Source organism: Daldinia vernicosa, assembly GCF_022497035.1.
Source record: "Daldinia vernicosa strain CBS 139.73 unplaced genomic scaffold F5Y00scaffold_17, whole genome shotgun sequence".
Lineage (NCBI taxonomy): Eukaryota > Fungi > Ascomycota > Sordariomycetes > Xylariales > Hypoxylaceae > Daldinia > Daldinia vernicosa.
Window position 1 is genome coordinate 499,891 of NW_025953933.1, and position 23,255 is coordinate 523,145.

General features: G+C 45.9%; 8 protein-coding genes across 8 annotated transcripts; 5 read left to right on the plus strand and 3 right to left on the minus strand.

Moving 5' to 3' along the window:
• Window positions 1-835: 835 nt before the first annotated feature.
• On the plus strand, window positions 836-1,136 carry F5Y00DRAFT_261105 (uncharacterized protein; the record flags this gene model as incomplete). Its single annotated transcript, XM_048011148.1, has 2 exons — window positions 836-987; window positions 1,121-1,136. 2 exons carry the CDS (start codon window positions 836-838, stop codon window positions 1,134-1,136), a joined length of 168 nt encoding a protein of 55 aa, XP_047865932.1.
• Window positions 1,137-1,775: 639 nt separating this feature from the next.
• On the minus strand, window positions 1,776-3,141 carry F5Y00DRAFT_47848 (glycoside hydrolase family 17 protein). The gene is made up of 2 exons (XM_048013710.1): window positions 2,551-3,141; window positions 1,776-2,471 (listed from the first exon to the last, which is right to left on the minus strand). The coding sequence occupies exons 1-2, from the start codon at window positions 2,814-2,816 to the stop codon at window positions 1,823-1,825; spliced, it is 915 nt and encodes a 304-aa protein (XP_047865933.1). The 5' UTR covers window positions 2,817-3,141; the 3' UTR covers window positions 1,776-1,822.
• Window positions 3,142-3,367: 226 nt separating this feature from the next.
• F5Y00DRAFT_268766 (uncharacterized protein) lies at window positions 3,368-6,901 on the minus strand (the record flags this gene model as incomplete). Its single annotated transcript, XM_048012317.1, has 7 exons — window positions 3,368-3,875; window positions 3,945-4,220; window positions 4,304-4,507; window positions 4,579-4,585; window positions 4,676-4,908; window positions 4,989-5,271; window positions 5,360-6,901. 7 exons carry the CDS (start codon window positions 6,899-6,901, stop codon window positions 3,619-3,621), a joined length of 2,802 nt encoding a protein of 933 aa, XP_047865934.1. The 3' UTR covers window positions 3,368-3,618.
• A 545-nt stretch (window positions 6,902-7,446) lies between these two features.
• On the plus strand, window positions 7,447-9,821 carry F5Y00DRAFT_268768 (uncharacterized protein; the record flags this gene model as incomplete). Its single annotated transcript, XM_048012318.1, has 5 exons — window positions 7,447-7,692; window positions 7,744-8,059; window positions 8,160-8,727; window positions 8,791-8,892; window positions 8,971-9,821. The coding sequence occupies exons 1-5, from the start codon at window positions 7,499-7,501 to the stop codon at window positions 9,819-9,821; spliced, it is 2,031 nt and encodes a 676-aa protein (XP_047865935.1). The 5' UTR covers window positions 7,447-7,498.
• Window positions 9,822-10,584: 763 nt separating this feature from the next.
• On the minus strand, window positions 10,585-12,433 carry F5Y00DRAFT_47907 (PQ-loop-domain-containing protein). The gene is made up of 4 exons (XM_048013711.1): window positions 12,110-12,433; window positions 11,931-12,030; window positions 11,321-11,804; window positions 10,585-11,267 (listed from the first exon to the last, which is right to left on the minus strand). The coding sequence occupies exons 1-4, from the start codon at window positions 12,209-12,211 to the stop codon at window positions 10,997-10,999; spliced, it is 957 nt and encodes a 318-aa protein (XP_047865936.1). The 5' UTR covers window positions 12,212-12,433; the 3' UTR covers window positions 10,585-10,996.
• Window positions 12,434-13,034: 601 nt separating this feature from the next.
• Window positions 13,035-14,402, plus strand: F5Y00DRAFT_234430 (S1/P1 nuclease). Its single transcript, XM_048007428.1, has 3 exons — window positions 13,035-13,291; window positions 13,376-14,035; window positions 14,106-14,402. The coding sequence occupies exons 1-3, from the start codon at window positions 13,225-13,227 to the stop codon at window positions 14,279-14,281; spliced, it is 903 nt and encodes a 300-aa protein (XP_047865937.1). The 5' UTR covers window positions 13,035-13,224; the 3' UTR covers window positions 14,282-14,402.
• A 3,872-nt stretch (window positions 14,403-18,274) lies between these two features.
• On the plus strand, window positions 18,275-19,919 carry F5Y00DRAFT_261111 (uncharacterized protein; the record flags this gene model as incomplete). Its single annotated transcript, XM_048011149.1, has 6 exons — window positions 18,275-18,678; window positions 18,730-18,815; window positions 18,875-19,327; window positions 19,391-19,667; window positions 19,725-19,770; window positions 19,824-19,919. 6 exons carry the CDS (start codon window positions 18,275-18,277, stop codon window positions 19,917-19,919), a joined length of 1,362 nt encoding a protein of 453 aa, XP_047865938.1.
• A 2,090-nt stretch (window positions 19,920-22,009) lies between these two features.
• F5Y00DRAFT_261112 (uncharacterized protein) lies at window positions 22,010-22,699 on the plus strand (the record flags this gene model as incomplete). The annotated part of the gene is made up of 3 exons (XM_048011150.1): window positions 22,010-22,071; window positions 22,120-22,480; window positions 22,547-22,699. 3 exons carry the CDS (start codon window positions 22,010-22,012, stop codon window positions 22,697-22,699), a joined length of 576 nt encoding a protein of 191 aa, XP_047865939.1.
• Window positions 22,700-23,255: the final 556 nt, after the last annotated feature.

Consider the following 23,255-nt stretch of genomic DNA (forward strand, 5'->3'; position numbering starts at 1 on the left):
TCTTAACAGTTTCCCGTTACAGTTCTTGGTAGTTAGTTATATAATCTCTAACTTCTCCAAGTATAACTATATCTACTGATAGTTAATATTAATTGTGCCCCCAAAGTGTAAGCCCTCATACTACATATGTATTTCATCGTGCCGGGGCTCGTCTCGCCCTGATGAAACTTGGTTCATCTCCGTTGTTCTCGAACGCAGCCCGTCGCAGATTTAGATGCGGAACCGGGGTTTTTATATAGGAATACAGTGTTATTGTCCACAGTTGGAAATCAACACACTGTAAATACATTACCTCCTTTCCCCTTCATTTGAGTGCACCCAATGGTAACGAGCACAGTACCCGCGGCACTGTAACTGTAACTGTAACATTATGTACCTATGTAGGTCCTCGGCGTGGCTTAACATGGATTAACATGGATCATATGATGGATTCTTCTTCCTTGGCCCTTTTCTCGCTAGATCGCGAAGTTCGTCAATTCCAGCTGGCCTTTCTCTTCCGCACATCACTTCCGCAAATTCTCTTCTCGCTCTCTAAAGATTCTGATTTTGATAATCGACATTGCGATCTGGTCATCGCTCATCCACAATCGTTACTATTGCATGCATATAACTTATACAAATAACTATAGTTATACCTTATTTAATTCGGAAGCCCGCGCGACACGAGATTAATAAAACCCACTGAACCCACACCGTTACCTTCGCTCGGACGAACAGACGAACAACGCTACCTACCACTCTTGCGATAACTGTACATACATATCTACCCACCTACACACCTACCTACCTACACACCAAGATCTACAATCAACCGCTCCCCGAACAATCATCCAAGATGAAGACCGCATTCGCCACAACGCTCCTCGCCGCGCTCTGCGCAACCCTCGCCAGCGCCGGCGTCGTAATCACGCCCATCCACCAGAACCAGATCGTGCCCAAGGCGAGCAACGACTGCTTCTTCGGTCAGACGACTCCTTTCGGCTGCGGGTAAGCTTTTTCCTTTTTTTTTTTTTTTTTTTTTTCTCCCTTCTATCCTACACCTACACCTACACCATTACGACTAGGACTGGAAAAGAGATAAAACGAGTAGGGAATTTTCAGCTAACACAACCCCATATAGCCCCGTCCGCTCGTAACGAGTCGCACGCTCGCGTTTCTTTTCCGCGTCTTGAATGAGAGCGTCCGTTGGAAGGAGAATCTAGTTCCGAGGAACGAACAAGGGAAGCGCCGGCGTTGGGTAAATAAATAAATAAGTAGACCTCGAAGTTATTGAAAAAGATTGCTTCGGTCACTTGGATACAGTCAAAGTTAATGGTCACATAGAGAGGGTCGCGAAGGAAGATTTGCAGTTGTGAGATTTGGTAATGAATGCGTGTGGCATTGCGTTCAAACTTGAGTTTGGTTGTTGATTTTCGTCGTTGAAGCTGGGAAATACAATATTTACATTTACTTCGCAATTTATAAATGCTTCTAATCGTAGAATACCAGCATGTAGAAGTACTTTTGACGTCTTTCAACACAAACTCCCCTGATATTTGTACGTACATATCGTACGTAATACCGTACGTAATGCGGTACGTAATGCGACATGTTTTTGGTATAAAGGTACCGCTAGGTACCATAATAAATGATTGCGAATATAAAACTTTATATGGTATCACATATTCTACATCTCCTCTATCGACTACCGTCGACATTTACTTAGCGGTGGTATATAACAACATTTAATTACAATCGACATCTAAATCAGCGCCTATATGCTCTCCGCCTCCCTTCCTGCGCGCATCCCCATCTACTAGCAGAATAAAACAAGGAAGCAGATTTAGCACTTGAGGCTGTACTTAGGCGTCCGGTCCTCGGTCATGGCACCCCACGAGGTCTCGTCAGCCACGGAGCCGTCCTCGCCAATAGCCTTGGGCTTCCAGGCCTCGTCGAAGGCTTCGAAGAAAAAGACGTTGAATCCCCAGTCGACCATACCGCAGACGGCCTGGCTGTAGAAGGTCGAGGCAGGCTTAACGCCGGGCTGCGCGTTCTGGTACTTATCACCGCCGGTGGGCCAGCCCGTCTCGCCAACCCAGAGTTCGATCTTGTCAGTGCCGCCGGCCTTCTCCTGGATGTGGCCGAACGCCTGGAAGATATCGTCGTAGAAGGAGCCCGTGGCATTCGACAGCACCTGGCCCTGCCAGTACGAGAAAGCGTTGCAGAGCATGATGTCCACGCTACCCGACTCCGCGAGGGCGTCGGCCGTCCCATCTGCGTACTTGTTCCACGAGTCGGCCGTGCCGATCTTGAAGCCCTTGCCTACAGCAGACTTCACGTCCTGGATCTTGGACAGAAGCTCCGGACCCGTAAAGTTGCCACGGTACATGGATTCCGAGCCTACGGTAATGGCGTATACCTGGTCCTTGTACTTTGGTGCGAACTCGACGACGGCCGCCTTGTCGGCTTTGAAGGATTCATCCGTGTCGGGCCTATTTGATATCATCGTTAGTAACCGCATCCCCCCTTTTTGCAAACTGGTCTGAGGTCCACCCTCGGACTATTACTAACCAGATACCCAGGACAACCTTGAATCCAGCCGTCTTAGCAGCAGGTAGGATCAGCTTCGCGACATCGCAGTCGGAAGCAGCGTAGATACGAACGACCTTAGCGCTCGTCTCCTTGGTCAGAGCGGCGAAGTCAGCCGTGTAGTCGCTCGCTTCCTTACAAGTCCCATCGGCCTTCTTGTTGCCCAGCGCAAATCCTAGTTGTCCTGCGGCCGACGCCACGATTGGGCCCGTGGCCACTGCTGCCGAGAGAATAGTTGAGAAACGCATATTTCCTATTCTTTCCCTTTTTACCGTAGTATTATCTCTCTAAATCAAATCGATCCGCTCGAACGCGTGGATTCTTTCAAAGGGGGTATCGTTATCTCCTGTTCGATCGAAAAGTAGGCGGTGAGTACCTTAAGGTAACAAACAATGCTTGCTAACTTGAGAAAAGGAGCGAAATGCCGGGCCGACGCAAAATGAAGAAAGAGCGTGAGACTACGGCTAACCGGCGGGGGGGAAAGGCAAATAGAGCAGAAGAAGAGAACGACGAATTGGTTGATGGTAGTTGTGATGATAAGAAAATAGAAGGGAATGTCACGACTGATTGAGATTCAATTCTCTTAGCTGAAATTGGACGTTTCGAGCAGGGGTCGCCGTAATGAAAAAGGGGTACCTACACTAAGCTAAGAGTCTTAGCTGCATTACCTAATGCAGGTACGATAGTGTATTATATAATCTTAATCCCCACATTCCCAATTCCATATCGAAATATCATGTATTTGCTTATGTAATATAATACCTATATAATTGAATATCAAGACCTGATAGAACCCAAACCCGAAAACACCAGTCATCAAGGACATGTCAAGTCACATATCGTCGTTATACTAGTTATATCCTACATTAGGTACCTATATTAGGTACTTAAATGTCTTCATCGTTACTTAACCTACATGTTGTTGGTTCTCCATCTTGAAAGTCTGCAAAGAAAAGCAGTAACATAGTCTTCCTAGGTAAATAGAACGGTGTTATCATTCATCTTCCATCATTCATTAGCCATTCCTCTTCAGTGTGTCTTGTGTCTTGCCTACAAGTTAGCTTCGTTGTAGCCAGGTCTGGCCGTATTTAATATCCTTTCATCCGCCCGTATCCTCTCATTAGCAGCTCGAGCTTGCTCGTTCATCCATCCATTAACAACCGTCAAGTATTCCTTGAACTGCATCGTCATGTCGCAGATCTGCTTGAAGTCTTTCTCCTCTAACATAGCAATCTCACCCTCGCTCTTTTCCAGCTCCGGCTTGGTTAGAAAGCGGTACTCAGCCAAGGCGACGGCGGTTTGGAATGCTATATACCATCAAAAGTTAGCTATGTAAGTAATGTGGTTTAATCTGGATGAGGTAGGTATGTTCTTACCGTTACGGATCTCTCGTCCGTTCCATTTAATATTAGCTATTTTCGGGTCTTCCAGCACGTATCGTCTTGCCGAGTTGTCGATGCGCATCGTCTTACCTCTCTCAGCCTCGAGTTTGTCGAAAAACTGGTTCCAGATCTTCCGACGATATTCGTCATCAAGATCCTTGTAATGTATCACCACATGAACTCGGGATACAAACGCGTCGTCGAAGCAGCCCACCCTATTACTGGTGAGGAAAAGTATGCCTTGGTAGTACTCAATCTCGCGAAGGAATACTGTTACGGCCGTCAGGTCTTGCGTCACGATCAAGCCCATCTTTCTTCTCATGTTGATAAATATGAATATAGCGATTACTTACCTGATACAAGACTATTTCGCTTCATATCCGAGCTCATCCGCTTCTCCAGGAACACATCAGCCTCATCGATAAGCATCACGGCACCCCATTTGTGCGCAAGCTTGAGCCAATCACGAAGTTTGCGCTCCATTTGGATTTCTTCGATGCCGATATCACCGCTTGTCAAAGCGAGCAGCGGCCGTCCCGTGAATTCGGCGATACATTCTGTGAAGCACGTGAATGTTAGCAGCGAGGATTTAATTACTTATACGTCCCTTCGAGAACTGGTCACAGACCTGCAGTCTACATCCAACACCAAATTATTAGTACGTTTTTATAGTTACGATATACTAATATTGGAAAGGCATAGCTTGAAGAGCATTCTTGACTTACAAATGTTTTTCCAACTCCTGGCCCACCATGGAGTAGGAAGATCTGACCCTCGCCCTTGTTTTTGATAAAATCCGCGCCCCAAACTTGCTCCGAGTTACCGCCAGCATAACGAGGGTCCGTATACTTATACACAAGCGCCTTGATCATCATCTTTCTTTCTTCGGGCATAACGAGCCTTCCGAATGGGTTTTGATTGGGCTTGGAGGGCTGGCAAAATCTCACGTCGAGGGTTTCTAAAAGCATTTTCAGACGATTAGAGAAATGGCACACTTTAACAGTTAACTCGTGAAGTAAAAGCTTAAGAGGTACGTACGCCAGGTACGTGTATTGAACATAAACCCCTTGAGCTTTCGAGAGCAGAGCAAATACTTATAGTAAGGTGGAAAAGAGGAATCGCTAAGTTTATTGAACTCTTTAATGTCAATATTGTCGTATTGCGCCCACCGTGTGCTTCGTCCTTTGGGTTTTGTATTGCTGAGGTCGTTATAGTCGCTCTCGTCATCACTTGGTTCATCCGAAGGCGAGACTGTTTCGAAGTCCAAACTGTGGCCCAGATCGTAATACGAAGCGCAATCAATGTAGGCTCGGCCCGTCACCTTCCATCAGAGTTTTGTTAGCATAATTTAACATGAGGTTAGAAACAAGATTGATACGACGGAAAGTGATGCTGGGATATTCACACACCATTGTCTTGCCTGGCCTGGCCGGCTCACCCTTATATTCAATCTGTTTACCCGGAAGGTGACCAATCCACTTCTTACCTCTTTCTTCTAATTGGGTACGGAGGGTCCCGGCGTCATGTTTATCCCATATGTCGCAAGGAACCGCATTGAGCGACGTGATACGTCTCTCGCCATTAAAGGGCTGTATTACAACGCTCTTGCGGGCGCGCGTGATATACTGGCCGTTGAAATCGAGATACCATAAATTGATACGGCAAGGTTGAAGATACTCGAACGGATAAGAGAGGGAAAAATAGCGCCCCATATCTATCGAGTCCACTATACAAGCATCTGCCGTCCCGTCGGACATGGTATACACAGCGCGACCCGGCCGGAAAAGGTACCATATCATACGGTACGTGCACACAGGATGGCTTTGCTGGTAACGAGCTCGCTCTTCTGCGATCGGGTCCCTCAGAACTTGACTTATGAAATCGAAAACAAGGCTCACATGTGTGCGAGCCTCCTGGTCGATATCGCCTACTTCAGCAATTGCTTCTTTCTTGGCGCCATTCGAACCGTTGTTCACAGTAGATGTGTCCTCGATCTGCCCCATATATGCTTCAAGTTCTTCCATATGATGACCCATCAACGGGTAGGGCTCATAGAGTTCAAGCTTTGAACCCTCTAGTAGATCGCCTGTGTCGTAGGAAGCCACGGTTTTGAGGACGTCGATGACCAGCTGGGATAAGATGATAAGCTTGACGGACTTGATAGTGACGGATATCTCTGGATTGCCAATAATTCCTCTTTCTATGATTTCACTTCTCTCATGGCTATAGCGACGGCTGTCGGCCGGCACGGTTGTCCCCAACACTGTTACAACATTAAAAACGGTTCGCTTGTTATGCATGGACCTTGACTGCAAGGCCTTTGCATACTCTTTTTCAAGTTCAAAGGGACCACCCCATTCTACAGTAGTAATTTCGTAGCCTCCGATGTCCACATACTCGACCGTGTGGGTGACATTCAAGTGCTCGGGAATCTTTGTTGAAGTTTCGTTCGTCTCGCTATTTCCCCCCTTCTCTTCTTCATTCTCATCATCATCTTTATCCTCGTCCTCGTCCTCATCCCTATCCTCGCGGACAGGCAAATCAATAAGCGTAGGGCCAACCCTAGCAAGATTCTGGTAACAAGCGGGACATTCATCAATGCCAAACTCGAGGAGATTTGAATGAAGACGGCCATTTTCGCGGCAGTAAAGTGTGGATGACGAGGACCATTGGTTTTGCTGGCGGGATGTCATCTCGCCATCGGCGTCTTTGGCCGGCTCTTCGGTATCTTTATCTTCGACGGTGTCACCGTCATCGTGCCTCTGTTCTTCTTCTCTCTTTTCTTGCGTAGCAGGCTTTGTAGGACCCAAATCAACTTGGATCTTTGGCTCATACTCTTGAAGGCCTATGTGTCTATCATTGACATCGTCATTCGGCTGTGTCGTACCACTGTCTAGCGTAGAGCCATCGTCGGGTTTATTTGGGATAAGGGTAGTTTCATTCTGGGCCATGGTTGTTATGTTATCTCTGGACTTGGACCTTAGAAACTAAAAAGTGAACTCTATGTGTACTCCAAAGGCTTCGAGGTAGTTTCTGAGTATGTTTTTGGTTCGGTTGATAGATATTAATACCCCCAAATGAAAAGGGGGGAATGGTTACAAGTACAAGTAGTCCCAAAGCACTCAACATGAGACATTTCTAGATTCAAGTATCTATGTCGATCGTAAGCACGGCAATTATTCACCGAAATACTCTGGCAATAATGCTACTGGGTGATCTGACATGTCATATTCTAGTGTCAGGCTGTAGCTACAAGAGCAAATCAAGCATAAGAGAGTAAGCGCTTAGGACCAATCCTCGTGCTTATTATGGAATAGGGGGTAGGTAATCTTCAGCTGACTACATTTCAATAATTAACTTCGGCCCAATGGTTCGTAGCCGAAACTACTCCTGCTGCCCAAAGTTGTGTAATTACAAGACGATTCGTAGCCTCGACTGTTACTCATTAATGTGCTTCGCTCCTTTCTCTATGAGTTATTTATCTAACGAATTGCCTCTCATCAAACCACCAATAGGAATATCAAGTATCTCAATATCCCATTGAGGATATGGAAGATAGTTTTGAGACCGAAATCCACCAAGTGGTTCGGCGATATAGCCTTGCTGTCGCAGAAGAGACGCCCAGCAATACTTTGAGTCAGGGGCTGGGTGCCACCGCGCAGCGTCAAGTGGCAAAGGAGTGTCAGCAACGGGAGGATTTTGACAGTTGGGTGCAGTGGTTGCGGCCCCAAGGACGGTCCAGGTAAGCCAAAACTAGATTAATATGTGTAATATGATGGTAACTAGAGAGCAGCAGTGATCCAGCACTGCTCCGCTTAGAGAACCACAAAGTACGAGTGGTCGAAAAGTGGAAAGAGCTTCACTCAAGCTCAAGTCTCCATGATGAAGAAATCTTGAGAGATATACCCAGCATCCCCAAACTATTGGAAGCTGTTCAGACAGCAGAGACGACATGGGCCAAAAAGAAGGAATCAAAATCCGGAAAGACTAAATCTGCCGTGGAAAGCTTTCTTGACACCATGAACGATTATTCCTACCTGTTCAGCATCATTCCTAATGGTGACAAGTACACCAGTCTAATCACCGGGGTCATTACATCTGTGGTTAAAGTTTGTCCTTGTTTCCCTCTCCCTGGCTCATACTCTGTGATAGGTAATTGTATTCAATATCAGGTACCATAGCTAATTTATGAAATGTATCCGATCGCAGGCATCTGTTAATCACAAAACTCAGGCTGAGAAATTTTCGGAGGCCCTAGAAGATATTACGAAAGACCTTGAGACTATCGACAAGAGTATCAGAATTTCCAACTCCCCACAGATGAAGAACTCTGTCGTGGGTCTCTACGTAGCCGTGTTTGATTTTCTCTGCGATGCTATCGATTGGTATAGCAATAAATCACGCCGGTTTAGGAACGCCTTTAACAAGAACTCGGCTGCTGATATTGACAAGATCGTTGGGTCTGTAAAGAAAGCGGTCGAACGAATTAGGCTCGAGGCGGATCAAGTTACGCAGGATAGAGTTCAAGATATCCAACAAGGAGTGAGCAGTGTCCAGCTGATTACAACACAGACCGAACGAGGAGTGGTAGAGATCAACCAAAGGATGAAACTCTTACGTGAAGAGGTACTAGCGGACAATACCGGTAGGCAGGAGGATAGGGAGGTGGGACGTGACACTAATAAATTACTACATGAGCTTAGAGATCTGGTGTTCTTAGCGTTAGGCGACAATGCTACGAGCTCACTTCTCGCCACGGGTCAAGCCACCAAATACCGTAAGTTTTCCATATACGGTTCTAGCTTTCTAGGTGAGATGCAGTAATTAACACCAACTTAAGAGCAGAAAGTTACTACCAAAGCTCTAGCAATAGAAAGAGGAGAGATTCTATCAGATCGGCAGATATCCATTGTTGGAAATGATCTAGCTACTATATCAGAAGGTCAGTTTCCGAGTTCTACATCGGCTTAAATATCGTCCAAACCCATAAGCACCCATTATTAATTTCTAAACTATTTAGACCGACTCGAAGTCTGTTACTCATATACTAAAGACGAGATCCAAGAAAGCACGGCACCTTACCTGGACACCTTCCTCCAGGATGGGAGGTCACAGGTCTTGACAGCCACTAGCACCATTTCTAGGTCTTTTCTTCCTGCAGAGGTGACACAGAGGATTGGCAACTGGATTGGAGATCCGTCTTCAAAGTTCCTCTGGATCTGGGGCCCAGTCTATGTTGCGGCAGAACGGCAGCTCTCACTTGCCGCCGCGAGGATATACGACTCAGCTTTGAGCGCCCGCAATCCCGTACCATGCGTATCATTTACGCCTACGTCTGGTTACATTCCCCAACAGTCGTTAAATTCCACGCTGGTGTCAGCCATGTCGAAGCAGGAAGAGGTACTAATTTCTCTATTGTACTGCATCGCCGGCCAACTCATACGCCTTCTACCTGATACAATCGACTCGGCAACAGAGGAGTTTGATACACAGGTCTTTAAGAGCCTAGACGGTAGTTTAACCAGCGCATCTGTAGCTCTGGATTTGATACGCTCTTTACTAGCTTACAGCCCACCGATTCTCATCGTCATCATTGACAAACTCCAGCTAGCCGAGTGCTCCAGCACCGTGCCGTATCTAGAGCGCTTCGTCGAGATTCTGAGGAACCGCGCCCCAAGCCAGATTATCAAAGTCCTATTTATAACAGGCGGCATTTCCATGGTTCTCGCCAGATCCATGGATAATGTAACCGAAAAGGTGGATGCGGGACGAATGGTCCAGGCCAAGCCGGGTCAACCGCTCAGAGGGTGGTCAAGCTTGAATAATTTCCACTTACCATATCAGCCTCGTGAAAGCGGGGGAGGATTGTAAGCGAGCACTTTGGAGATAAGACCTGAGTCTTATACTAGATTTGATGAAAGCAGTTTCTTGGTCGGCGAGAAATCGTGTGTAGAATCCTAGTTCACTTCAGACAACGAGGTTAAGTCGCATAGGCATTTGGTCGTTAGTTGTTTAAATACTACGATGCATTCGGTACCTACCCAGGAATGCCTATAATATGACAGATATCATCCAGTCCGCCCATAGATACCTGTCATTCGCGATGATTTCACCTTACTATCCGTTACAGCTAGTACCTAATGACTCTCATGACAGCATGATCGCTAATTTGACATTACCTTTAATACCTATGGTTAGAACCCTAGATATAATAATACTCTACCAAGAAACCTAGACTTGATGATCGTTGAATACTAAGTATCTCCTATACACCCAGCCAACTATATAGATATAGGGGCTTCCTTCGTTTAAGTCTAATTGGTTAAATTTCTTAAATTGCTCCTAAAAGGGTATATATTAAATGCTTATTGGGCCCTGATTCGCTAGTATGGGTGTGACTTATAATTGTGTCTAGGTAGCGGCTTTAATACCTATTTATAAATAGGATTATAGTCATCTAATATGTGTTGACAAAACCGCTTAGCACACCTTCTGTAATATCGTCACAATTATTCTAGCCTCGTGATGTGTTGAATAGCGAGCTGACTGAGGCAAGATGTGATGAGAATTATCATCGCTGCCCTGGTGATCATGGTGAAAACAACTATCATAGAGTTTGGTCGGAGAGAATACGGCCATTTTTCAACCGGCTGATTGTCAACCTGTTTTAAAGCAGTACAGAGAATAAAAGCATACAAAATATGACATGTTATATCTCATCTCTTAAGAAAAGTCCTTACATCTAGGCAAGATTTGATATAAGAATGTACATTGGGGGCCTTCAACGGTAACCCAGACGGGTTCCAGTACGAACGTGGAGGATTTGACCTGTTAAGATCCGTAAAGCTTTGATCGAATGCATATTTTCAATGATGTAAATATTATCCAACTCCCAAACCGGGGAATACCTGCAAATACCCATTGTAGAACGCCTAGATAATGCTCCTGCCATGATGACCTTATCCCCTATATAATTCCAAGTTAACTGAACCGCGTCGCAAACCTACCTACATTAAGTAAGTACCTAATCTTGCGAGCAAGCAACTTTACGTAGCCTCGCCGGTACCGTTGGCCTTGCTACCTCCCCTTTTCGAGTAGATCTTGAACTGGTAGAAAATGATACAATCCTCGACAATCGTGCCAAGAGATCCGAGAAGCCAAGGGATGGCTTTAATAATATACTCCGGTTCTGGGGAGTAAGTGAAAACACTTAGGCCATACGTTAAATTACCAGTGAGAGATAATAGGAAGAAAAGTAGAGCAAGACCCTCGCAGGATTTCTCCCGGTAATTCTTGATTATCTGGGGAATTCGGGCACTGAACTTCTATTAGCACATAGTTCGGGGTTTATCGCGGTCAAGTACACGTACCACAGATAACAAATAGCACTGGCATATCCCAGAGTAAGTCCTAGAACAGCAACTGGCGATTCAGTTGCTGGCTCTTCAGGAGCATCGGGCTTATCCCAAGCCCCAACCTTATACGACACAAACCAACCGGCAGCCCCAACGATGTAGACAGCCGCAACGCTTAGTGTGTTGTGTAACCAAGGGTTGCTGTCGGGCGTATCATCTTCGCCCGTGACGATTCTCTTAATGGGGTCTAGGCCGGACTCGGAATGGTGCATCGAATGACGTCTGTGCGAGCCTGGAAGGCCGCTAGACGACCTCCTCCGCGGCTGTAAGAGGGGTTCGTCTTCCGAAGTCTCAGATTCGGTCGACCGTGTTCGCTGGCGGGTTTTTCGGGCGTTAAGGGTGTTATAATAGACGGACTGTGTAATTAGGATGACATCGGATATGCAGAAGTAGCCCGCCAGTGCGGTCGCCGTAGGTGCGAGTCCAGTCACAAGAGCACCTAGAGATTAGAGACAACGGTCAGCTCGACACATGCTTCATTATTGAGTTGAAGACATATGATAGGTGGATACAAATCCTAGTATTTTCGGATACTGGCAGAAATGATAGGTATACCTAAACGTACCTGATAGATTCGCGAGATCGCCAAAGAGCCAGACAGCTAGGAATATCATGGATAAGCCGTCTGCACTCTTGGCTCTGTAATTAGTGATAAGCTGAGGAAGCTATCGCATGGTTAGTAAAATACTCCCAAGGTGATATAATAATATACGGAGAGCTCTCTTTGTCCCCCAAAACACGTACGAGCAAGCAGATCCATGCTGTCAAGCTGATGCTACCGAATATCCCAGATAAGATCTCATTAACGGAGAGGCCGTGCGATAAGGCCATATCAACGGGATTCATTTCCAAGTTCGCAATAATATGATGAGAAATAGTTAATAGATAATAGAGATGGATGGTAGATGGGTAATTGGAATATTAGGGATTGGGGTTAAGAAAGAGAAAAAGAGAGAAAGACCCGACTTTAGTTAGGTAGTCAGATGGTTTGTCTGGTAAGAGTCAGCTGGAAAGAGGTTATCAGTGGATGGTCAGTGGTGGACGGTAGTGGCTTCAGTAAGTTTTCCCTTATCGCATGCACCAGCGATCTTTAGTCGCATTTCTGCGTAACTGTGCAGCGTCGCGCAGAGATAAGGGACGCATAGGAGGGAAAGCAGCAGCGAATAGGGTTTAGCGCCACCAATAAAGTTACTATGGTATGCGGTTGTGCAGCTGTGCCTGCGCGCCGGCTGCAGCCCCCCCAGAGTCTTGGGGCTACCTCCGCAGTAGTGACGCCACCTGCGGTTAGCTTGCACAGTACTATCTCGGGTGTTTCCGATAGTTGAGCTACCGTACATACCTCTTAAGGTTACGTACCTACTGCCTATGTACATGATGTACAATTTCCAAGGTTTAACATGCAACGAATTCAAATTAACTGAAAACTCCGAAATAAAATCGAAAATTTAGTTATCGGAGGATATTTACATAGTCCAGTGGTAACCTTTTTGTTAAACCCCGACAATAAATGGGTGGTTATTCGTCGTTTTAACTTATAAGCCATGTCTTATGTTAGATGCCAGCAGCCGCAGCAATAGGCCGGGTCATCTGCGACCGCAGCAAATCAGATGAGATTTAATGGTCACGCGTGTGTTCCCTCGACAACCAAATTTAGACATGCTGCGAAAAGGGCAAAACGGGTAGACGCGCACCGACGATAAATGTGTTTACCTATACCTATACCCCTATATGCCTTATCTACCTATACATTGTTTTTGAAAGGTATTTTATTGTCATTTATTTTTGTAAGGCGATATAAACAGAACTATTTTATATTTAGCGATTGAATTAAGTAAATCTTAACAATTAACTTAGTTATCATGAAGCTTGGTCATAAAGCTATCGCCGTGAGCACGCTCTTACTACCAGGTGCTCTGGCATGGGGAAGTAAGTGGATAGAAATATATAAGGTGTTCAACCTTCACTTTATAAGAACTGTTTAATTAACGAGTAGGTTTCGTCAAATCTCAGGCCTGGGACACATCACTGTGGCTTACATAGCAACAAATTTGGTCAAGGATGATACGACTGCATTCTTCCAGAATATCCTACAGAATGATACCGAGCATTACCTCGCTGGGGTAGCTACTTGGGCGGATAGCATCAGGTACACGAAATGGGGGCGATTCTCCAAGAATTTCCATTTCATCGATGCGAAAGACACGCCACCGACGTACTGCGGTGTAGACTTTGAGAGGGACTGCAAGGAGGATGGCTGTGTTGTGAGCTCGATCCAGAATTACACGTCCCAACTACTCGATACCGGGCTGTGGCCGTCGCGGAGAAACCAAGCTGCTAAATTCGTTATTCATTTCGTCGGCGATATCCATCAACCTCTGCACGTGGAAAACGTCGCTTATGGAGGCAACGGTATCCACGTCAAATGGGAGTCATCCGAACTGAATTTGCACCACGTCTGGGACACGAGCATCGCAGAAAAGATGCTGGGAGGCATCCATAGGAAGCCTTATGTGGCTGGGTTCGCATGGGCGGCCAACCTTACCCACCAAATCAAGTCGGGCAAGTATGAGGCAGCCAGTAAACTTTGGAATGTCGGCCTTAGTTTCGATGATCCTATCCAGACGGCCATGGGCTGGGCAAACGAGTCTAATGCTATTGTTTGCTCCCACGGTAAGTAATCCCATAACTACTCACTGCGAATCTTCGTTCCGAGACGCAACAGCTGACTGGCCTCGTATAGTGCTCCCTGAAGGACCTGAAGCAATTGTTGGTCAGGAGCTCGCGGGCGATTACTATGAGAAAGCCGCCCCGGTGATCGAGCTTCAGGTGGCCAAGGCAGGATACCGCCTCGCGACCTGGCTAGACCTCATAGCTGACAAAGCTTCTGGAACGGCTCAGCCTATTGACGAACTATAACGGGAGCCTTTCAAAGGATCTCCAAAATTAGAATCTTTAGTAAATCTGGTCCCAAAGATATGTTAGATAGGGATAGGAATGAAATCCAAAAAATTGAAATGCTGCCATATTGAAAAATAAATATCATTGGTTTCCTTGTAGCAGATGGATACGAACGGGTGAAGCTTGTGTGCGGCCCGTGGGAATCCTTTAGCTTCCTTTACTAGATTCTTCCGATTATTGCGGCATGCACAAGACTTGAAGCCTCTTGGCGAGGGCGCCGATAGGAAATGTGATAGCTTCGAGACGACGCTCGCCAAATGGGGACATATATATTAGGAACTTATATTTCTTAGCTCCTTAAAGTTATGAGGTAGGACCCCGAAAAATCTTGGCTGGGCTAAAAGCTGTTACCTCACTCACGCAATAGGCAGTTCTGATTTTTTTATGTATCCTCCTGTTGATTTCTGGGCGGAAGATCATTCCCCTTGCACTGGCTGGTTCTTGGCGTTTCTTAATCTTGGTTACGGATAGGGGAATGTTCCTTGCGAAAAAAGAAGTTCCCACGTGATAGCCCTGATCGTGAATCAGGGGCCGGCCGAAGTTTCATCATTGTATTATGGGACGTGCTTCAAACTCGGATTGCTTAGGGCGCTCGTAGCTCCGGCTGCCAGCCTTTTCCTCATTGGCACCCAGGTTAGTCAAACACGAGAAAACCGGCGCTCGAAGCGCGCAAAGCCGGTGGTACATCTAGCACCGATTATGTAGGTATTCAGAGGTCCCGGGACGGCGTAGGCATTGGCGACAATATCAGATTTCTAACCGAGCAGAGTAAGCAAGGCGATGCGCATTGCTATCTAGGCGCCATATTGCGCCCGTTAGGAATTAGGATTAAAGCGGTGATAGATTAAGTTGGGAGGTTGAAGCTCTTCATCCTATCGCGGGTAGAGATCCCTATTACCGTAAGAGAGAGAGACGGAGAAAGATCTTCTGCTAATGCGTCAAGCGAAGCGTGTGTTTTTTACATACAACGGTGCTGAAGTCGTTGTTTCATTCCAAGCCAAGCTCGGCGTATCTAGACGTCATTTTCATCCCATCTTTGACCTTGTGAATGTTTCTCCTGCTTTCAACCTTGATGATAAAATAGAGTGCTGTCCCGTGAGGACGGGGTACCTAGATGTGTAACTCCTGTAACTGGCGGGCTGTCCAATGAGGAATCTGGAGGGCCTTCTAGAACTGTCAAGGGGTTAAGATAAAGCTAGGACTAATTACAAGGGTGCTCCAGCCATGACCCCAAGCAGCCCAAGGTACTTTTTCAGTGGACTTTATCCGTACCTATGCAGCCATTTGTCTAAGCGACCAATTTCCCATCTGAACTAGAGCTAAATACGGAATGGCTTGGTAAAGGATCTCGGATGAGATTGCCGACAAAGTCTCGTTAACTCCCTTGGATTCAGGGAATGTCACATTTTAGGGGAGGCAGAAACCGATCGAGCTGTTTCAGGGCTCTCAGCATCTAGAATCTCGGGATTAGGCAGGACACAACACCAGGAGGTATCGTGAGGGTTCTTAATCCTCCTCGATAGTCTGGATCAAATCGGCTGTGCACTATGTAAAGGTGAAGACTTGATAAAAAGCTATTACTATGTATGTATGTGAAGAACCCCTATTGGATTCAGGGTACGAAGATGCCGGGCTTGATCCCGGAAATAAAGTCACGAACCATATGAGCGGGTCCTTTTTTTTCAGTTGATCTGACAAATCAATTCAATTCAATTATTTGATAGATGTTGCAGCGGGACCTTAGGAAGATCTGCTTCCAGATCGGATTCTCTTCGATTGACGCTATTTTACAACTTCATAACGTCTCGGCTTTTACTCTGAAGGCTGGTGAATGGCGTTACCAGGCAATATGTTGTATCTGGGGGAGTAACCCCAGCTCGACGGAATACATTTGGTGCTCGGTTTCATTTTTTAAGCTTGTTTTCACGTTGCTCACGGTGGGTCTAGATAGATCAGAAGGGGCCGATCTCATAATTGGACGGCGAGAACGAACGCAGTTTGATCTTCATTACTATGTACTATGTAGGTGTTGATATGACTTAGGTACCTACTTAAGTACCTATCCTACCTAGTTAATCTGACATACCTGTAAGTTCCAGTAAAAGTATAGCTACCTAGTGTCTACCTTGTACGGCATGTTAATATATATGATACTTATTCGAGCCGCAATATGCCCTATAAGAATGAAATTGAATAGAGCAGTAACTGTTATCCAAGTCCTACTCGTGTTCAGCCGAGAAATCACGAATCCTACAAGATCATAGCCTACATAGTAGATTAACGTGAACCTAGCAACGGACTCGTTTCGTATTGTACCTATGCTAAAACAATAAAAATGATTTTCCGGTTATAGAATGCCAAGGGATCGGCAATCTAAGACCTTATTGATAGATGATCGTTCTGCTGAACTATTATCTGTCATCCAAAGTTATGGATCGCTAAAAGGAGATCCAAGTAATCCGTACATAGTATTATTTTATTTGAGTGTAGTATGTAATGTACTCAGTTGTAGCTAGTTTGTACGATCACTACTCTACTAGCGCTAGCTGAAGTTCGATAGACACCAGATCCGCGCTTATTAGTTTTTTTTTCTGTCGGTAGTGTATGTTTTGCTTCAGAATACTGCCAGGGGTCGAAACGTGAGGTGCCTGATCTACTGCAGCTAGGCTTACGCTAATTGGTTGGCTTGCCGAATTAATGCGGGACTTGCGACATACCGAGCCGCAAAGACAGATGCACCCGCTTAGCCCGGACCACTCCACTTCAGCTGTTCGGCCAACTGAACCCCGAAGTCTTAGCGCCCCCCCCTTCTTCAACTTTAATCTTTAATGGGACTTTACGAGAATTCTCATAGATTGCGCCAGATCTCTATCTCCTATACCCTACCTCACCCACCACGGGATAAGGCAACCGAGATTCGTCTCAGCGCTCTGTTCATTGTATCGTGTCGTCGATGATGCTCTAATAGGTTGATCAATAGCTCCAATAGGCACGATTGCCTTCGCTAAACTCTCCTTGTGTCATCTCAAGTTGGGCGACTTACACGTAGTAGTGCTCGGTTCTCCAGACAGCGGCTATATCATATTTTCAGCATTTACGGGATATTATCAGATGAATAGGAGTTATCCACTACCTAAGACGATAGATGAATGTATCAGTGATGCATCCTCTAATCAGCCCAGCCTTATCCCGAACTATGTAGGTCGCTTCGCAAAGAGGAAGAAATCAAAGGAGTTTAAGGGACTACGGCGTATACTAACTAGTAACTAGTATATATGTAATGTCTCTTTTCGACTAGGATTGTTGAAGCTTCACCTCCCCCATGCATTCGTATATACAATACTTCGGTGATGGTGGGGTCTTGCCAAGGCGAGGCCAGAGACTCGATCATCCCATATCCCTGCCTCCGCACCTTGCAAGGTCCTGTCATTATCCTCGACATCCTCTCTGCCATCCCCGTCCGCGTTTTGAGACTGTGGATACATCTCCTGGGGATGGAACCTCTACTGGGAATATGATGTAGTGTTTGTTGCGGATGCCTTTGATTCCATAGCATCCAGGCACAATTCGTCCGAGGGGCCTGTCACCCTGCTGGTGGAGTATATAATAAGGAAATGTCTTGGCCTCGCCTTTTTTATGCCTTCTGTTCCCATCATCAGCTTTTAATTCTTATTTTTGATTCTCTGTCGAGTTTCTATCATTCCTTTCTTTTCCCCTTAGAATACGCTGGTAGTGTGTCTTATCCATTCGTTCTCTTTTTGACAGCATTTGGCATTTCCCATTCCAATTCACTTCAGTGTTGTCTGTGACCACTTCTTTCAGCTAATTCGAAAACGGTCTGGAACCATTTTTGGATCTTACCATTTCCATTCTTAATTCTTACACCTCGAAAGACGGAGTGAAAAGAACTTGTCCCTCTCGCTCGATCCGCCTAGGGTATTTTTATTAAATATGCATGCCCAGAGTATTCTCATCGGCCTGCTAGGCGTCACGGCTTTTGCCGAAGCCTCAGCTATTCACCGTCCGTTCGATCAGATAATGAACCGACGAGCGGCCCGAGCCCTCAACGTCAGACAATTCGGTGGCGGCCAGTTCGGCGGTGGCCAATTCGGTGGCGGTAACTTCGGTCAGGGTGGTCAGGGCGGCAACAACGGCCAGAACCAAGGCAATCAGAACAATGCTCAAAACGGTGGTAACAACGGAAACCAGAACAACAATGCCGGCAACACCAATAACAATGCCAACAACAATAAGAACAACCAGGCCTCGTTAACATTGAATTCAAATGCCATTCAGACCGGTTCGCAGTCCGATGGTGACCCAGATGCAGCAGATGGAGAGTCGGCGTCTAAGACGTAAGTTGTTGAGATTCAAGTTGAATGGGGTTAGTAACTAACATCACTCAGCGACAATGCCAACTTCATCAACTTCTGTAGCGGTCAGACTTTGACCAACGGTCTTCAGGTGAAGACGGGTTCATGTAACGGTATCCGTAAGTAAATCTCCATTACCTACAGCTTGATCTGGTATGTGGTTGCTAATAATATCTAGCTATGGGTAAAATCCCCGCAACCACCAAGATGGTTTCGAGTGTTTTGATCAACCCTCAGCACAACGACAACATCCAGGCCAACAAGGACTTTGATATCCAGGTTCAAGTGCAGAACTTTTCTCCCGGTACATTCACGAATGCCGCCAACACGTACTACTCTGCACCTCAGGATCTGGATGGCCAAGGTCAAATTATTGGCCACACACACGTTACAGTTCAAGACATGGGTAACTCTTTGAACCCTACCAAGCCTCTTGATGCTACCAAGTTCGTTTTCTTCAAGGGTATCAACGATGCTGGTAATGGCAACGGACTTTTGTCGGCTACCGTCACTGGTGGTTTACCCGCTGGTAACTACCGTGTATGCACTATGTTCTCTGCCGCCAACCATCAGCCTGTCCTTATGCCTGTTGCCCAACGTGGTGCTCAGGATGACTGCAATAAGTTCACTGGTAAGATTCAATCCATTTTTATGCTGTATCTACGCTTTCAGATTTACTAATTACGTTTCTCAGTTGGCGGTAACGGCAACAACAATGGCAATAATGCCAACAATGCCAACAACAACAACGGTGGAACCAACAATGCCGCCAACGGTAACACCGGCAACACCGGCAACAATGCAGGCGGAAATGGTCGTAGTGGCCAAGGCAAAGGCTCAAGTAATTCGAACACAAATACAAGTGCTGGCGGTAATGCTAACAGCGCAACCCAACAGACTAAGAACCTTGGCGGCGCACCTCCGAGCGTAACAAACTCTGGAGATGCTAGCAGACCGTTTGCTGTCAACGGGTGAGCTCGGAAACCTAGATTTGGTATAAGCACAAGTCGCTAACTAATCATTTTTAGGAACACGTTTGTGGACCAAGCTGCTGCTAAGCAGAGGGCCTGCGATGTGAGTGTTTTAAACCTTGGATGCATTTTTTCAAGTTGCTAACCATTGCGTAGATACAAAACAACAATTGCAGCGACGCAGCGAACGCTGGTGCTAGTTTCAAACTTTCGGATTGCCAAGCGCAGTTACAAACTTGCCTTGCGGCATAGTTGAAATTTGGGGATGGGGGTAGTGTTTGAAACAGCATGGCAGTTCGCTGTCGAGCGGTAATGTACTAGAGTTTTTGATTCGTAGGCTCTCTGTTTTTGCCGCGACAGATCCGACGTTGATGTGTAATGTCACGCTGTGTGTGGCAGGATAGAGAGTCCCGGCGGTCGGGCGCATGACAAATATTTTTTAATGATCAACAACCAAGCTCCGACTGTACATTTTTATTATCACGAGGCTTGGTTAATTTCCCTGATATCTATTTTCTTATTTATACGAAGTGAACTGGAGTGGGGGTGGCCATACAGCTAGAAGGGAATGGAAGCACATTTCAGCAATTCATCATTTGGTCTTTGACATTGTGACTGGGCAAGCTTTGCATTTAGAGATTGTAATTACGTTGGAGAATATCCGTGTGCTGGCGAATCTTGGTTCGCACGTTTAAAGCGAGATGGGGAATAAGCTGATCTCAGCGCGGATGCAAGTAATCTGCAACGGACCGGTCAGTTTCTTTACTCAAACGGACCAACGGTTTTTTACGTGTATTTAAGCGCACTGTCTCAGAATAAGTCAAGTCTAGCCGTTTACTTCCAAACAGCAATTGTTATAGAAACTGTTGACATAGCTCTAACAGGCGCGGCTAATTGGATAGTTACAACCTAGTAGAGGAATAAGTTTCCTTTTTTTTTTTTTTTTTTTTTTTTTTAAAAAAAAAGAAAAAAAAAAGACTGCGTTAAGACCGAGGAACTTGGAAGCAGATGAAGAGAATGCCCCTTTCGTCGTGAAGTGAGTTGTTAGTGTACGGTAACAATAAGGGGCTATGCTAATCCTATTTTGTCTTGCGGCTCATTTTGTTTGAACCCCCTTGTCGGACAACTCCTTGTTTTATGCACGTGGATTATTGAGGTATATCCCATCAGGACTTCTTTATTCACCTCGTTTATTGTAAGCTGAGCTAGTCTAGTCTCAGGTACTTAATTGTATAACTTTTTAGGTTTATGTAGGTTAGGTAGGTACCTAGGTAGTTATTGCCCTGTGGTGGGGATTACGTAATAACTGAGCTATACTGACAATTACCGGGTCTTGCCCAGTCCTTAGAAACTTTACTGAATCAACATCATATTACCCCTTCAACATACCCTTAGTCTTATTAAATCCATATGCTTTTTATATTATATGTCAGTTCGGTCTCTCGGGATAGGTATCCGCTCCCGGTAGATATCCTTTTGTTAAAATTTTCAAGTCTTTAAGATTTCGACTGGGCGCGAATATTGGTTTCGCAGCTGGGCAGTGTGCAGAATAGATATGGAGTTAATCAATGGCTTTACATCGTTTACCGTCTATTTTGGCCCCTTGAGACGAACTTTCTCTTCTTCTGGATTAATCACTAGGGAAAAGCTACTCCTTCACTATACGTATCTCTTTCAACCATTTCCACTATAACTAACAGCACGATCTATCGAGGGCTCGGATTATTAAGATTCGACGGGAGCATTGTGTATCCATCATGTACACTAGGTACACAGTAAAGAAACAACCCTCTTCGAGTAATAGGTTAGCTCGCGCGAGAACGCGCCAAGTCTCTATATAACTGAGACGTGCGGACGTATACGCGAGCTACATGCTGCAATCCTCGTCAGGGGTACCTTCACGATTAAGTCTAGATCGGTGAACGGCTTACATCTAATCATTGACACCAAGGCCGGGAAGGGTACGCGGTGCAGCATTGTTTTAGGCAGCAGCCGGAGCATTGCACCGAGAACTTACGTCTACGTGAATGACCTGTCGTATCTGAGCTGGATCCTATGGATTTGATTTTTCCAGTCGGATTCTCACCCCATGTTCGGCTACGTCAGTGGCGCTCTTGTATGCAACCAACGAGGCCGTATCACATGAGCTCGTGTCAAGATCGTTACTGCGTGAGTCACTCTCGTCTAGGCATACGCGGTGAAGATTATTGAGCTGGCTGTTGAAGACTAGGTATAGATATTGGGACCCATTCACTTGGTGGCTTCCTCACTTGTTAGCCCTTCAACAGCCAGATTTCCCAGATAACCGCGTATCCTCTTGATCTATGAATATCCAAAACAACATGAGCCCCCCTAAGGACGTCGCTAGGTCGATTAGCTCTAATAACAATGAAAAGATATACGAGTAGTACTACGCCTTGACATCGTAAGATATAACGCTAACAGCAAGCAGAATCTACCTTGTGGGATTAAATTCTCGCCATGACTTGGATGCATCACTGAAAGATCTCAGTTCTGCCGACTGGGTATACTTGATGCCACATATCGCTTCTGAAGCACAAGTATTCGACTTTGCCCTGTTTACGAGCCACACCGCTATAGTAGATGGCCGAGCTGCCTCGTCTAGGTTGAGCTCAGTCCCGGGCAATGAATCGGACCTCGATGTGAAAGGACAAAGTCCAAAAGGCAGTAAACAAGATGGCCTACAAGTGCCCAATAAGCCTCGGTATGAGAGATCTTGTTCTGCTGAGGGCTTAGAGGAGGAGGCCCACCTCCTCCTCAGTGTAGTCAAAAATCAATGCTCTCAAAGCAAGGTACACTAGGGCCTAGACAATATCTTTGATCTCTTTTTCATGTTTTCAGTACTAATTCTTGATTAGTCTGAATGGAGGCCAATCATCTTCGTTGCATATGGACTTGGTGGGCTCGTTGTGAAACGGGCCATGGGCATCGCCAATACAAACCCAAGGTACTATGATATTGCTCTAAGAACAAAGGAGCTTGCGAGTTTACCGCCAGGTCCGCGTTGGTAGAACTGCTGATCCGCTAAGACTCATTGGTACCTAGGTTTTTATTGCAACTCCGCAGAATGTGGTCGACCTTGCAACATGGGAGGATATACTGGACGAGATGATTAGGACTGCTGATGTCAAGATCAAGGGCCGGAAGTCCAATGTCTTAGCAAGGCTAGCCAGCTCCATGAACAAGGCGGTATCTTATTTCCACCACGCTTTGAGGTACAATATCACGAACCTGCGGGAACACAATAAACCCTCCGGCAGGACCTTGGTAGAGTGGCCCTGACCCATAACGTGCCTAGCACTCTGGTGACCTGATTCTAATCATCGGCTCTAAATTAGGAACTAGATGAGTCGTCACCATCGAAATTGCCTGCCGGTGATGACTTACATCTGGAAATGTCTTTCTCAACAAAGCACGGCCCTATAACCGATCTTGATTTTAGGGGCTTCCTATTTCCCAGGAGCCTTATGACCCATCGTTAGTACCCTATATCCTTTTATACTCGTTCCTATGGTAAGCCACATAGCCTATTATATTGCTGCTAACTTCGATGTCTAGATACGTGGG

What these genes read in the sequence shown, in the direction of transcription:
- F5Y00DRAFT_47907 (XM_048013711.1), bottom strand. Translation starts at nt 12,211, where the DNA reads ATGAATCCCGTTGATATGGCCTTATCGCACGGCCTCTCCGTTAATGAG. An exon ending in CAGCATGGATCTGCTTGCTC is followed by an intron (nt 12,031 to 12,109) that starts GTACGTGTTTTG and finishes ACCATGCGATAG; the next exon opens with CTTCCTCAGCTTATCACTAA. An exon ending in AGTGCTATTTGTTATCTGTG is followed by an intron (nt 11,268 to 11,320) that starts GTACGTGTACTT and finishes ATAGAAGTTCAG; the next exon opens with TGCCCGAATTCCCCAGATAA.
- F5Y00DRAFT_47848 (XM_048013710.1), bottom strand. Translation starts at nt 2,816, where the DNA reads ATGCGTTTCTCAACTATTCTCTCGGCAGCAGTGGCCACGGGCCCAATC. An exon ending in AAGGTTGTCCTGGGTATCTG is followed by an intron (nt 2,472 to 2,550) that starts GTTAGTAATAGT and finishes GATATCAAATAG; the next exon opens with GCCCGACACGGATGAATCCT.
- F5Y00DRAFT_234430 (XM_048007428.1), top strand. Translation starts at nt 13,225, where the DNA reads ATGAAGCTTGGTCATAAAGCTATCGCCGTGAGCACGCTCTTACTACCA. An exon ending in AGGTGCTCTGGCATGGGGAA is followed by an intron (nt 13,292 to 13,375) that starts GTAAGTGGATAG and finishes GTCAAATCTCAG; the next exon opens with GCCTGGGACACATCACTGTG. An exon ending in TGCTATTGTTTGCTCCCACG is followed by an intron (nt 14,036 to 14,105) that starts GTAAGTAATCCC and finishes GGCCTCGTATAG; the next exon opens with TGCTCCCTGAAGGACCTGAA.